This window comes from Marmota monax, unplaced genomic scaffold (assembly GCF_021218885.2).
Source record: "Marmota monax isolate L192 unplaced genomic scaffold, Marmota_monax_Labrador192_F-V1.1 WCK01_AAM20220418_F8-fsc00003, whole genome shotgun sequence".
Lineage (NCBI taxonomy): Eukaryota > Metazoa > Chordata > Mammalia > Rodentia > Sciuridae > Marmota > Marmota monax.
Window position 1 is genome coordinate 3,658,824 of NW_026694084.1, and position 14,856 is coordinate 3,673,679.

The 14,856-nt window shown below is 32.7% G+C and overlaps 1 protein-coding gene across 5 annotated transcripts in view; it reads right to left on the reverse strand.

The window, feature by feature from the left end:
• Rad54b (RAD54 homolog B) overlaps positions 1 to 14,856 on the reverse strand; it is a 104,444-nt gene that overhangs the window by 22,870 nt on the left and 66,718 nt on the right. For 4 of the 5 annotated variants that reach the window (XM_046464792.2, XM_058585621.1, XM_058585620.1 and 1 more), the window contains 4 exons: positions 10,180 to 10,365; positions 6,557 to 6,835; positions 4,193 to 4,355; positions 83 to 308 (listed from right to left, as the gene is read on the reverse strand). In XM_046464792.2, the coding sequence (XP_046320748.1) occupies positions 83 to 308; positions 4,193 to 4,355; positions 6,557 to 6,835; positions 10,180 to 10,365 (854 nt within the window). Of the gene's footprint in view, positions 1 to 82; positions 309 to 4,192; positions 4,356 to 6,556; positions 6,836 to 7,883; positions 8,031 to 10,179; positions 10,366 to 14,856 lie in introns of those variants that run through there. The other variant, XM_046464794.2, reaches the window with a different exon arrangement.

The following is a 14,856-nucleotide window of genomic DNA, read 5'->3' on the forward strand; positions in this document are numbered from 1 at the left end:
AAAGAGTTAAAAACTGAATTAGTGATTTGAAAAGCTAGAGATTTAAAGAATGACTAAGGCTAAGCTTTCAAAAATCTCTTACCTGATCAACAGTAAATACCTTGATCCTTTCACTTCCTAGCCATTTTTGAAATTCTTTTCTCCAATTATTCACCAAGCTTCCAGGTGTGACAATAAGTGTCTTCTTTATTACTAGCTTGCCTCCATAGGGTCCCTGACACTGCAGGGTCCAGATGAGCGAAATACATTGCAACGTTTTCCCTAAACCCATTTCGTCAGCAAGAATAGCTCCACATCTGCCATTCATTCTGTTAGAAATAATTTACTTTCTTTAATAACTACAGGAAATATTTTATATTCCCCAAATCATCAAGAACCAGAAACTGATATTTTGTAATTATGAAGAATCTTCCAATATTTCCCTCTTCTTCCTCTTTTTTTTTTTTTCTTTTCTTTTTAAAGATGGAGGAGTTTCACTATGTTGTCCAGTCTATTCTCAAACTTCCGGGCTCAAGCAATCCTCCCTTTTCAGTCTCCAGAACAGCTTGAACTACAGACATAGACCACCAAGCCCAGCTCTATCTATGGTTTTTCAATCAGCTGATTTACAACACATCTCTTTTGCATCTTTGATAATTATATCCTTTACATATTTTCAACGAAATTACCAAGACATAATCTGAAATTAGAAGCTGAATTTAAAACAGTTACTGTTTATATGTACATATTTTGGAGTCTAGAAATGAATCCCAATTTTATATCTACATTTGGATAATTTAACTATAATTGTGTTTCTCATCACTATAGTTGAGCAATTTTCACCAGTTTCTGTATTAGATATCAAAAGTTAAAAATATATCAGCAAGATCTACTGAGCTGAATTTATTAAAAATAAATAAGTTTATTTTAGAATAAGAATTTATCACTGTCTGGCAGAAAATGAAATCCTCAACCAAAACAGATCTAAATACTATTTAAAAAATTAATAAATACTTGATCAGATTCATATAATTTAATAAAAGTATGCTGTTCTTCAGTTCAACTAAATTAATACAATTTAATAATAAAATCATGCATTTTATATCACTTTATATTTTTAAAAGTAACAAAGTCCAAGGGAATTAAAGATATTACCAAAATTATAAATATACTTTAATAGCTAATGATATTTCTTATTAGTAGAAATAAGAACCAATAAATAATTTTATGTATGCTTTCTATTTCAAGGTGTAGAGAAAAAATTACAAACATGAAGTAAAGTCTCCATTTTTTTAGATAAACAACTGGCCAATGCAGACCAAATGAGACTTCAATGAATAATGATAGCAGCGAGAAAACAGAAATCCACCCTTTCAAGGTGGAAGAAAAGAGAGCAGGAAAACTTCACAGAGAAGATGTACCTTGCACAGAATTTTAAAGAGTAAACAGGTATTTACTATATTCAATCAGCATTCAGTTGGATCTTGAACTGAATTCCAAGAGAGAAAATACAGAAATACAAAGCTGGCTAGGTAGTTAAAAGACAGAAGATGAGGATATGCACCCTGAAAGCTTAGATTATATTTGTAGATAAGGATTTCCCAAACATCAGTCCTTCATGATGACCATCATTCTTTTTTGCTGTATATGTACTACTATGTTATTTTTCTTTAAGCCAACTCACTTTAAAAAAATTTTTTTTTGGTTGTAGATGGACAAAATGCCTTTATTTATTCATTTTTATGTGGTGCTGAGGATCAAACTCAGAGCCTCACACATGCTAGACAAGTGCTCTACTACTGAGCTACAATCTCAGCCCATTAATCAACTCACTTTTTTTTTTTTTTTTTGGTGGTGCTGGGGATTGAACCCAGGGCGAGGCAAGTACTCTACCGACTGAGCTGTATCCCCAGCCCAGTCAACTCACTTTTAACAAATTGATCTGAAAAAAAATTCTAGGGGCTGGGGATGTGGCTCAAGTGGTAGAGTGCTTGCCTACCATGTGTGAGGCACTGGGTTCGATTCTCAGCACCACATAAAAATAAAATAAAGATATTGTGTCCACCTAAAACTAAAAAAATAAATATTTTTTAAAAATTTTAAGTATATTTTATCTGTGAAACCTAAAATTTAAAGTGCTACTTTTTCTAATAATTCATTAATGAAATATACTACTATTAAAATTTTTTAACTTATGGGGCTGGGATTATGGCTCAGGGGTAGAGTGCTGGCCTAGCATGTGCAAGGCTCTGGGTTTGATCCTCAGCATCACATAAAAACAAATAAATAAAACAAAGATATTATGTCCAACTACAACTAAAAAAATTTTTTTCTTAATTTAAATCTTGTCCATTTACCACCACAAAATGGATCACATGAATAAGAATCAGAGATTGGGACACATTGTTTTGAATTCTTGGACTGCAAATAATTCTAAGTAAGGAATGATTGTTCAGAATTGTTGTGCAGAAAACTCAAGCTGGTATCTATATGAAGATTAAATTTGAGAAGAATCAGAAATAATACAAGTTAGGAGTTACTACAATAGTCCAGACAATACACTATGTCTATATGACATCATTTACTATGGACTGCTATAGTGGGATACTAAAAAAGGTTAGGAATCAAATAATATTTAGGAACTTAAAATAATTAAAATATCAGGCTTAACCTCAGAAACTAAAAGGTCAAATATTTTCTCATATACAGAAATTAGAGTAAAATATAGGAAAAGGGGAGAGAAAGACAAGATAACTTAAAAGGGAAGATGAGTAATGTAGAAAGAGATGAAGAGACAGAAGAGCGGGGGTTGTGGCAGAGCCCTTGCTTAGCATGTGGGAGGCACTGGATTTGATCCTCAGCACCACATAAAAATAAAATAAAGGTATTGTGTCTACCTACAACTAAAAATTTTTTTTAAAAAAGAGAGAGTGGAAGGATGGGTAAAGAGAGGTAATGCAGAATGAATTCTTAAAAAATCAGGTTATGTGCATATATAAACATACAAAAGGGAACTTCACCTTATGCACTGGTAGAAAAAAAACAATCAAATACAAATTAATCAATGAGCAAAAGGAAGTAGCAGAAGAAGCAGAATGGGAGAGAGGAGAAATGACCAGAGAGAAAAGTGGGGGGTGGGGGGGAAGACTGAACTGAAAGCGAATTCCATGCATGTATGAGTTTGTCAGAATGAAACCAACTTCTGTGCATAACTATAAAGTTCTAAAAAAAAAAAAATATATATATATATATATATATAATTTTTTTTAAGTTCAGCCTCAATTAGATTCAGAAGGTGAAAGAAAAAGATGATTCCTAGGCCAACTAAGATAAGATCTCCAAAAGGAGGAGGTGAGAACTTAAATCTAGCTAAAAGTTTCTGGGAGACAGTATTTCCTATCATTCACGGGATTCTTCGAATTGGGGAAAATGTACATTTATCATTACCTTTAAATGACAAATATAAAAATCAAAGGCCTTTGCGTTTAAAAACAAAACAAAACAAACAAGGAAATATTCCAAGATGTTTGTGGTATTTAATTTTGGAGCCTTTGATTCTTTTTCTTCTTCTTTCTGCTGTGTAGATGTGTGTCTTATAACTTTAAGGATGCTACTATTCCTTAATAAGAAAAACCTCAAAGTGGGAGGGTACTTTGTTCCCTTTTTAAAAAATAGAGGTGAAATAGAAGAAAATCTTTTCCCCAAAATTCTTCGAAGCAAAATTAAGAGTTTCTTGTTTGCTTCCCAACCCCTTATCATACTAGTAGCAAGCTCTTATTCTATCACTTTTTTTTTTTTAGTTGTAGTTGGACACAACACCTTTATTTCACTTATTTATTTTTTTTATGTGGTGCTGAGGATCGAACCCAGGGTCTTGCACATGCGAGGCAAGCACTCTACTGCTGAGCCACAACCCCAGCCCTCTTATTCTATCACTTTAATGTTGAAATATTTTAAAAACCACTTATGAGTAAGGACCATGGTCCTAAGTCCTATATGATTACCTCCTCGCAGGGTTTCTGGCACACAGCATCCATCAAAAACCACTTTTGAAATAAATATACTCATTAAGTATCACTTACCTTTCCTACCAACTAAAATTCACAGTGTACCCTTTAGACTCCTCTTATCAAGCTATTCTTGGAAAAGCATTTTTATGTTACAGGGTAAATCAAAACTCAAATTAGACTAAACAAATGACTTCTTTTCCTACCTCATTCCCATTACAACTTCATAAAGGAATATGATTCCTTCTTTCTGGTGTGGGCGAAGATGATATACAAGGTGAGGATCAACAACTACCTCCACAAGAGGGAAATTGTTCTTATTGAACATGCACTGGTGATTCTTGTCTGGTAGTGGCATAACGAGGGAATCTTAAAATAAAGATAAAAGCATAATTATAAATGTAATTTCACTTTGTCAGCAACTACACTTATCTTGTTTTCATTAATTCCCAAGATAGAACTCTTGCCATCATTTATGGAAAAAAAAACACATGATATTTAGTAATACTGATGCTAAACAAGATTACAAAACCAAAAAAGAAACTCTCACACCTTACCATTATATGATTTCATTCAAAGAATTACAAAAAGCTTCCCAAACTTCATATGCTCTAGACTGCTTCGAAACCACTAATTCACTCTTGTCTAATAAGAAACTTGGTAAGCTACAACATTCACTAGCTCAGTATTCAGAGTAGAGAACTACTTTCACCTGAAGTTAGAATTTTGCAAAGATGCATTTATCAATGCTTATGGCTTCACATCCTAAAGATTCCCCAAACTTAGCATAAAGGCTTTCTTATTTTCAGTCCTACATATACTAACAAAAAATGACCATTATCCCTATTATCAGAAGTGAACATCATACATTTTCCATGATTAAGCTATCATTATTTGCTTAAAGTTAATTATTACATTCATAAATGACAAATTCATGATCCTGTGCAAAGCCACATGAAATAAACAATTGAATAATAATATTAATTCTCTGTACACAGTAGTACATTCTTGTAATTCTAGTCACTAGAAAGGCTGAGACAGGAGGATAGCAAGTTCAAAGCCAGCCTGGCAACTCAGTGAGATCTTGTCACAAAATGAAAAACCAAAATAAGTCTGGGGGTGTAATTCAGTAGTAGAGCATACCTGGGTTCAATCCTCAGTACTGGAAGTGGGAGAAAAAAAAGTAATTCTCCATAATTATGCTGAGAGTTTAAAGGTTTTAATAAAGTACCATCATAAAGGCAAAAGCAAATAAAACTATAAGGCAAGTCTCAAATGATAAATCTGAGGTAAGATAATAAAACCATCAAACTTATTTGGGGGGTGAATTTGCATGTTTATATCATGGTTAAAAATTGAATTAGATACAAAAAATAAAAAAGAGATGTGTAAGGAGATGAAAACAAAAGAAATAGGTTCAGCCAGGTGTGGTGGTTCACACTTGTAATCCCAGCAACTCAGGAGGCTCAGGCAAGAAGATTACAAATTCAAAGCTAGACTCAACAACTTGGCAAGGCCTTCATAAACTTAGTGAGAACCTGTCTCAAAACAAAAAATAAAAAGGTTCGATTCCTGGTACCAAAAAAAGAGAGAGAAATAGGTTCCAGTAGCTTAAATTCATCCATGTAGAAATATACAGTCACATCAAAATGAGAGTTTTGATCATGTTTACCATTAGCAATCACCCAGAGGACAATTTTTCTGTGGATCTTCCCAGGAGTCTAAGTAAAAATGCTTTCATCTTTGAGGTTAATTAGGCAAGGGATTAGGAAGTAAAAATGGATAATTTTTTTAAACTAATTTTTTCGTTGTCAATGGATTTTTTTTTTTTAAATATATATGATGCTGAGGATTGAACCCAGGGCCTCATGCATGGGAGGCAAGCACTCTACCACTGAGCTACAACCCCGGCCCTATAAAGTGAAGTTTTTAAAATGAAATTCATTAATGTGAACATTAACTGAATTGAACTGAATTTTACAGGTGAAACTTGATTTCTTTGCATGGCATCATACCATTCAACAGTTTCATACACTAAGACATGTGATCAAAGCATATGCTATTCAAAGCATAATTATAATTCTGGTCTATAAATTGACTATTTTTTCTCCTTTCTATAGAAGGCAAATTTCATTCAAAATTATACTTTTGTGTGGGACTACAGTTGTGGCTCAGTGGTAGAGTGCTTGCCTAGCATGTGTGAGTCACTGGGTTCAATCCTCAGCACCACATAAAATAAATAAAATAAAGGTATTGTGTTCATCTACAACTAAAAAATATTTTTTTAAAATTATACTTTTGTGTATGTCACATTTACAGTTAGTATTTTTCCTTCAACACATGTATAATATTTTGATTACTATATTTCTGGATTATACATTTACATATTAAATAATTACCAAACTCTTATTGTTTGACTTCAACATTATCCCTTGTGTAAGATTGAATATATGAAGGAAAATATGTATTTCAGTTGAACACTACAAAACAAAATTTTAAACTTTAATTCATATACCAAAAATGATTTTGAAAGTAAAAACAGAATATTCAAATTATTTTTTAACTCTCACTTGGTGCATATGGATCATGGCGTGGTTTGCAATTTGGGGAACCATTCTGTCTATTTTCCTTTAAACTTGGTTTACACACACTCTTGAAAGGGTTAGAAAAGCACTTTCTGGCAGTTTGAGAACGTGGGATAGCAGGACTTCCTCCCCCACGCTGAAAACATCTGCCACTGTTGAAGTCATCAGGAGGGATTATCCCCACGATTTCCAATTCTTTTCCCGCAATCATCAGTGTTTGGCCCTCTTCGACTGTTTCAAGCTCTTTGAATTTATGTCCAATACCTTTAGGTTGAGAAAGAAAAAACAAATTAATTGAACTAACATTCTAAGATGACAGTGATACTACAGCCACCTTTCCAAAACAATACAGGATGAAAACTCTGCATATATTTTAACCTTGTACAATGTGTTAGCCCAAATGAAACATAATTTTTATTTTCATTAGGGAAAAACTAAAGTCAGAAGAAATTACGACTATGAAAATCAGCCACGCTTTAACAAAAACAAGGCTGCTTTGGTTTGAAAACATCAAGCCAAGAAAATAGTGTAATAGGCTACATGAACTCTCTTTTTTTTTCTGGAGAGACACTATGATATCTGTTTCCAATTAGAAATAGCTAGAAATCTGAAGAATTAGCAATAAAAGTATTGGTTACCACAACTAGTAGTGAGTGTACTGAGATAGCAAAGTTAAAATACAGTTGTGGCAAGAAGCTTTTGATATTACAAGTTACAGCTCTTTAATTATATAATTATAGTGATATATTTTATAATATTGTTTAAATTAATATTAACTTAATGAACATTTAAGTGTTGCCATATGTAGGGTGCTGATGGGATATAAATATAAATAATTCAACAAGTCTGCTCAAAATGAACATTAACTAGACAGAATTTTAGACTCTCATACTTTCCTATCAAGTGAGTCAAAATATGAAATGTATAGTTATTGTGCCATCACAAAGGGCAGGAACTGTGTATATCATAAACTGTTCTTAAGTTTCTAAAAAAATATTAATAGACTGTCATATTTCAAAAAATATGACCCTTATTATTAGTTGAAAATTCTACAATTTGCCCCAATAAAACTCATCTTAAATTTATTATCTGAACCAGTTTTTAAAAGTGTTTAATATTTTTTCATTTTAATTAATATTTTTAAAATTATTTATGGTAAAGTATGTTTTACTTTTAATATTCTTAAGTAGAAAGACTTTACTGGTTGTACATCTCTAATCCAAAAATCCTAAATCTAAAAAGTCCAAAACCCAAAATCTTTAGAGCACCTATATGATGCTCAAAAATGTTGTAGAGATAAGGAATGCTTAACCTGTGCTTAAGCTGACGTTCCAAATATGTTTAGTGATGTTCCTTCACTTCATTCTGATTCAGCAATGGTCTTGACCTCTCCACATTAATGAAGATTATAGTTTTAGCTTTTATTCTTATAGAATCCAATTACTCTTAAACTCAGTTTTACATGAAAATGAAAGACAGGAATAAGCATGAGGATATATTTAAAATTCTTTAATTCCAGAATCTCTCATTTTATATTGGTCCACAGTAATGGCTCTTTCAAACACCTGAAGACTTTCTTAACTGTTACCCTCTGTTTTCCACCCTTGTTTTTCATTTTTGCTTTGTTTCTGGATATGGTATAATAGTGGCCATTGAGCTTGACTGCCCTATCACAATTACAAATAATTTTAGTGTTCCAGTTTTGGTTTTCTTAGCAACTATCCCTATAGCAAATTTAAATCCTATATATCCAATTATTTCAAAGAAAATCTGCTTGTTTATAGGCAGTCACTTGCACAATTAGCTCCCAATTAAAGCTCTTATTAATGCTATAATTAGGAGAGCCAAGTCTTATAGTTAGATGTTTTAATTTGAAAACCAATATAATCCCCTTCATTGTTTATAACTGGTTCTCATAGTTGGATATTAGAATCACCTGGAAACCTAAAACATACCTATGACCAGTCCCTTTACCTATTCATCAACTAAATCAGAGCCACAGAGTTTAGAGCCCAGGCATTAGAATTTTTAAAGCACCTCAGTTGACTCTACTTGCAGGACCAGGGTTAAAAACCCACCAGTTTAACTTTTATACCTGCAAATAAAAGATCATTTTATTGTAAACTATACATACACAAAACTATGTATATGATACCTTGTAAGATATTACAGAGTTAATTCTGAGAATTTTACCTCTCTAGCTGAAAAACCTAGCCCCAATCTACCTTAACAACATGAAATGAGTACTGTCCTCTAATTACTAAATATTGTATACATAGTAGCTGCCTCCTGTTTTTATAATAAATAAAACATTCTGTTGCAGATCATTAAGTTCAATTTCAACCCTTATCGCTGTGTCACTACCCTTCCATACGCTACATTTCTGAAACACCAAATTAATTTCAATTCTTTCCTGCCTTTTGTATATGCTCTTCCATTTACACAAGCCCCTTTCACGTGACCTCCCAAATATATACTTTCAATATATATTTCTTAAACAGTAAATCTGATGAGCTTATCCCTAAGTCTCCTAAGCTAAATTAAATGGTCCTTTTATGTTATCACTACACCTAATAAAAATTTATTGAAACAATTATTTTATTGTATCCTAATTATTAAATGCATTATCCCCACTAAACTCTAAATTAAAATAACCTTTAATTCTTTACTCCTAGCATAGTGGTTGGCACACATATGTTACTAAAAAATTTGTGGGGGAGGGGGGTATTGAACCCAGGGGCAATTAATTTTTTTTGATATCAGGGATTAAATTCAGGGGCACTCAACCACTGAGCCACATCCCCAGCCCTATTTTGTTTTTTAGACACAAGGTCTCACTGAGTTGCTTAGCACCTTGTTATTGCTGAGGCTGGTTTTGAACTCACAATCCTCCTGTTTCAGCCTCCCAAAATGCTAGGATTACACGAGTATGCCACCACACCCAGCTACAAACAATAATTTTAAGTGAAGGAATGAACATGTAAAACAGATTTTATAATTTGGCCACATTAAAAATTGAACAATAGGAAGCAATGCAAATAATAATATGCTCCTTCATTTACACAAGCTTAATATAATATTAAGCATTTTGAATGTATAGGCTAACTTGTACTAGGGTCAATTACACTGGAAACATTTTATAACACAAATGGTAACCTCCAATTTAGATGTGTTAATCTATGTAAGCCTAACCATTATTTCCTTGTTCTGTTTCCCAAAATTTTCTTGCATAGCACTGAAATTCTATTATTCAACTTTTGCTATCAACACCCTTTAAAAATTTTTAATCACTAACCATTCACAAAAAAAAAAAAAGAGGAAAAAGGATATCAACATAAACTGCTTAATCTTATAAGTATGACAAAATAACTATATATAATTGGCTGACCATTTTTGGAGAAAATGAAACCATAAGTTGAATTTATCTTATTGAGCTAACACAGATCCTAAGATAGTTAGGATAACTGATTAATATGAAATAATTTATGTATCATACATAATATGGCATGAATATGGACTTTATAAAGCCCAATTATATTTCAATTTTATAATCAAAAATATACATTAATTTTAGATCAATTCATAAACATTAGGTAATATCATAATACCTTTTCCAATGTCTTTGCCATCCAAATCTTTCAATGTAAATGACCTTCCTTTTACAATAAGAATAGCATCACCTTCCCACTTTTTGTGTTTTTTCTTTGAAGGTTTACACCAAACAACATTAAAATATTTAACGAGGCTCTCAGATTCCTCTTCTTGTCCCTTGGACTCTGTTATTTCTTTAGGAGCTAAATGAATCAGAATTAAAACAAACGAACAAACAAAACATTATTAGAGATGACTTTAATGTTTAAATGTTAGGATCGTTTTTTAAAAAGGTACAAGAAAATCAGATTTATTAAGTAGTATGAAAGAATTTTTGATTAAGCTTATGTTAGCATTTTAGAAACTTTTTAGTTCACATGTCAGGGGCTACCATTATCATGAATACAATGAAGATAAATTTCTTATCACCCATAAGTTATATAAACTCAACTGAAGTAGAGTAACAATAATCACTGTAAACATTTTTGGAACTCTACAAAGTTATTATTTCAATGTCTATAACATTGGGAAATATTTAAAATTACATTTTGACCACTGATTTAATTAACAGTGACACAACAAGTTGAGGGAAAGTATATTGTGTAATAGTCTGAAATAAAAACCTATATTTTTCTTTTCTTCACTTACTGTGTAATTAACAAAAATATATATATTTATGGAGTACATCATGCTATTTTGATATATTATACACATTATGGAATTCCTCACATTTTTTCATAGTGAAAATATTTGAAATTAATAGCATTTTTCAAGAATACAGTATTTTTTATTAACTACAGACACCATGTTTTACAGTCTTAGAACTTATTCCTCCTTAACTGAAATTCTGTATCCATTCACCAACATTTTACAAATCGCCCAGCCCCACCCCATTCCTCTGGTGATCACCACTCTATTCTCCATGAATTCTATTATGTTTTTAGAGTCCACGTATGAGATTATACTGTAATTATCTTTCTATGCTTCACATATGTCATTCAGTATAATGTTCTCTAGGTTCATTTATGATGTCCCAAATGACAGTATATGTATTTATTTCTTTATTTAGGTGCTGATGATCAGCCCAAGGTCTTGCATATGCTAAATTCCCAGCCTATAGTTTTTCTTCTTTTGAAAGGCTGAATAGTTTTATCCACTGATATTGATAGACACTTAGTTTGATTCCATAGCTGGTTATTGTGAATATTGTTGAAATGAATTTTGAGAGTGCAGATATCTATTCAACATACTAATTTCTTTTGGGGGGGAAATTATATATTATATATTTAAAAGTGGAATTGCTGGATCATGTGGTATGTAATATTTTTTCAAATAAGAACACATGTAGAGCACCAAGGTATGAATGAGACTAAATTTTTTTTTTTTTTTTTTTTTTTTTCCTTTTCAACTACTCTGCCTTTATTTATTTTTTTTTTTTTAATTTTTTATTGTGGGTTGTTCAAAACATTACAAATTTCTTGACATATCATATTCCACACTTTGATTCTAGTGGGTTATGAACTCCCACCTTCACCCCATACACAGATTGCAGATTCACATCAGTTACACATCCATTGATTTACAAATTGCCATACTAGTGTCTGTTGTGCTCCGCTGCCTTTCCCATCATCCACCCTCCCCCCTCCCCACCTCTCCCCTCCCCTCCCCTCCTCTCTCTCTACCCCCTCCACTGTATAACCCTGAGGGTCTCCTTCCATTACCGTGCAATTTACCTTCTCTCTCCCTTTCCCTCCCACCTCTCATCCCTGTTAAATGTTAATCTTCTTCTCCTGTTCTTCGTCCCTACTCTGTTCTTAGTTACTTTCCTTATATCAAAGAAGACATTTGGCATTTGTTTTTTAGGGATTGGCTAGCTTCACTTAGCATAATCTGCTCTAATGCCATCCATTTCCCTGTAAATTCTATGATTTTGTCATTTTTTAATGCAGAGTAATACTCCATTGTGTATAAATGCCACATTTTTTTTATCCATTCGTCTATTGAAGGGCATCTAGGTTGGTTCCACAGTCTTGCTATTGTGAACTGTGCTGCTATGAACATCGATGTAGCAGTGTCCCTGTAGCATGCTCTTAAATTTTATTAAAATACTTTTGTTTCCTAATTAGAAAGTAATCAATTTGAGCCACTGTTTTGAGAATTTAGTAGTATAGGCTCAGGAAATAAAAATGTATCTTCTTACAAAAGTCTGGTTTTCTCTCAAAAACACTTCTAGGATCACCTTATAGAAACATATACAGTCTAACAGAAAATACTCCAGCATCATGAAAACTAATCTATAGAAACCAGTGGTTGTGGGCTGGGGCTGGGGTTCATGGTGGAGTGCTTGTCTAGCATGTGTGAGGCACTGGGTTCAAGTTTCAGCACCATATATATATAAATAAATAAAATAAAGGTCTATCAACAACTGAAAATATATATATTAAAAAAACAATGGTCGTGAAAATATAATTCTATACCTAGAAGACCCAAAAAATTCTACCAGAAAACTTCTAGAACTAGTAAATGAATTCAGCAGAGTAACAAGATACAAAATCAATACCCATAAATCAAAGACATTTCTGTATATCAATGACAAATCCTCTGAAAGGGAAACAAGGAAAACTACTCCATTTACAGTAGTCTCAAAAAAAAAAAAAAACCCTGGGAATCAACCTAATAAAAGAGGTGAAAGATCTCTACAATGAGAACTACAGAATGCTAAAAAAAGAAATTAAAGAAGCCCTTAGAAGATGGAAAGATCTGCCTTGTTCTTGGATAGGCAGAATTAATATTATCAAAATGACCATACTACCAAAAGCACCATACAGACTTAATGCAATTCTAATCAAAATCTCAATGACATTCCTCCTAGAAATAGAAAAAGCAGTCATGAAATTTATCTGGAAAAATAAGAGACCCAGAATAGCCAAAGCAATCCTTAGCAAGAAGAGTGAAGCAGGTAGCATCACTATACCAGATCTTAAACTATACTACTGAGCTATAGTAACAAAACAGCATGGTATTGGCACTAAAAATAGACTGGTAGGACCAATGGTACAGAATAGAGGACACAGAAACAAACCCACACAAATACAGTTATCTTATATTAGACAAAGACACCAAAAACATACATTGGAGAAAAGATAACCTCTTCAACAAATGGTATTGGGAAAACTGGAAATCCAAATGCAACACAATGAAATTAAATCCCTATCTTCACCATGCACAAAACTCAACTCAAAGTGGATCAAGGACTTAGGAATAAAACCAGAGACCTTACGTCTAATAGAAGAAAAAGCAGGCCCATCATGTCGAATTAGGCCCTAAGTTCCTTAATAAGATTCCTATAGCACAAGAATTAAAATCAAGAATCAATAAATGGGATAGATTCAAACTAAAAAGCTTCTTCTCAGCAAAAGAAACAATCAGTGAAGTGAACAGAGAGCCTTCATCTTGGGAGCAAATTTTTATCACATGAGCATCAGATAGAGAGCACTAATCTCTAGGATATATAAAGAACTCAAAAATCTTAACACCAAAAACACAAATAACCCAATCAATAAATGGGCCAGGGAACTGAACAGACACTTCTCAGAATATATATACAATCAATCAACAAATATATGAAAAAATGTTCAACATCTCTAGCAATTACAAAATTGCAAATCATAACTACTCTAAGATTTCATATCACTCCAGTCAAAATGGCGGCTATTATGAAGACTGTTAAACAACAGGGTTGGCGAGGATGTGGGGAAAAGGCACACTCATACATTGCTAGTGGGACTGCAAACTGGTACAGACAATATGGAAAGTAATATGGAGAATCCTTGGAAAACTTAATGGAACCACCATTTGACCCAGTTATTCCACTCCTCAGTCTATACCCAAAAGACTTAAAAACAACATACTACAGGAACACAGCCACATCAATGTTTACAGCAGCACAATTCAAATAGCTAAACTGTGGAACCAATCTAGATGCCCTTCAGTATATGAATGGATAAAGAAAATGTGGTATATAGACATAATGGAATATTACTGAACAATAAAAGAGAATAAAATCATGACATTTGCAGGTAAATGGATGAAGCTGGAGAATACAATGTTAAGTGTTAGCCAATCCCCAAAAAACAAATGCCGAATGTTTTCCCTGATATAAGAAGGCTGATTAATCATTGGGTTGGAGGAGGGAGAGCATGGGAGGATTAGATGAACTCTAGATAGGGCAAACGGGTGAGAGGGGAAGGGAGAGGGCATGGGAACAGAAAAGATGGTAGAATGAGACGGACATCATTACCCTAAGTACATGTACGAAGACGCGAATGTTGTGAATATACTTTGTTTACAACCAGAGATATGAAAAATTGTGTTCTATATGTGTACTATGAATTGTAATGCATTCTGCTGTCATATATAACAAATTCAAATAAAAAAATAACAGTGATTGCTGCTTATGGAGTTGAGGGAATTGACTGGAAAGGAGCTAGACAGAACTTGTTATAAGTGATAGGTGTATACAATTAAGAAAGATCACCAAACTGACCATTTAAAAGCAATACATCTTTATTACATTTGTTATATTTAAATTTTATTTATTTTTAACATCTTAATTTAAAATTTGTTATATGATGATGCAGGGGGAAATTAATTATTAATGTTCCTTAAAATTATTTAAGAGCTGGGACTGTATG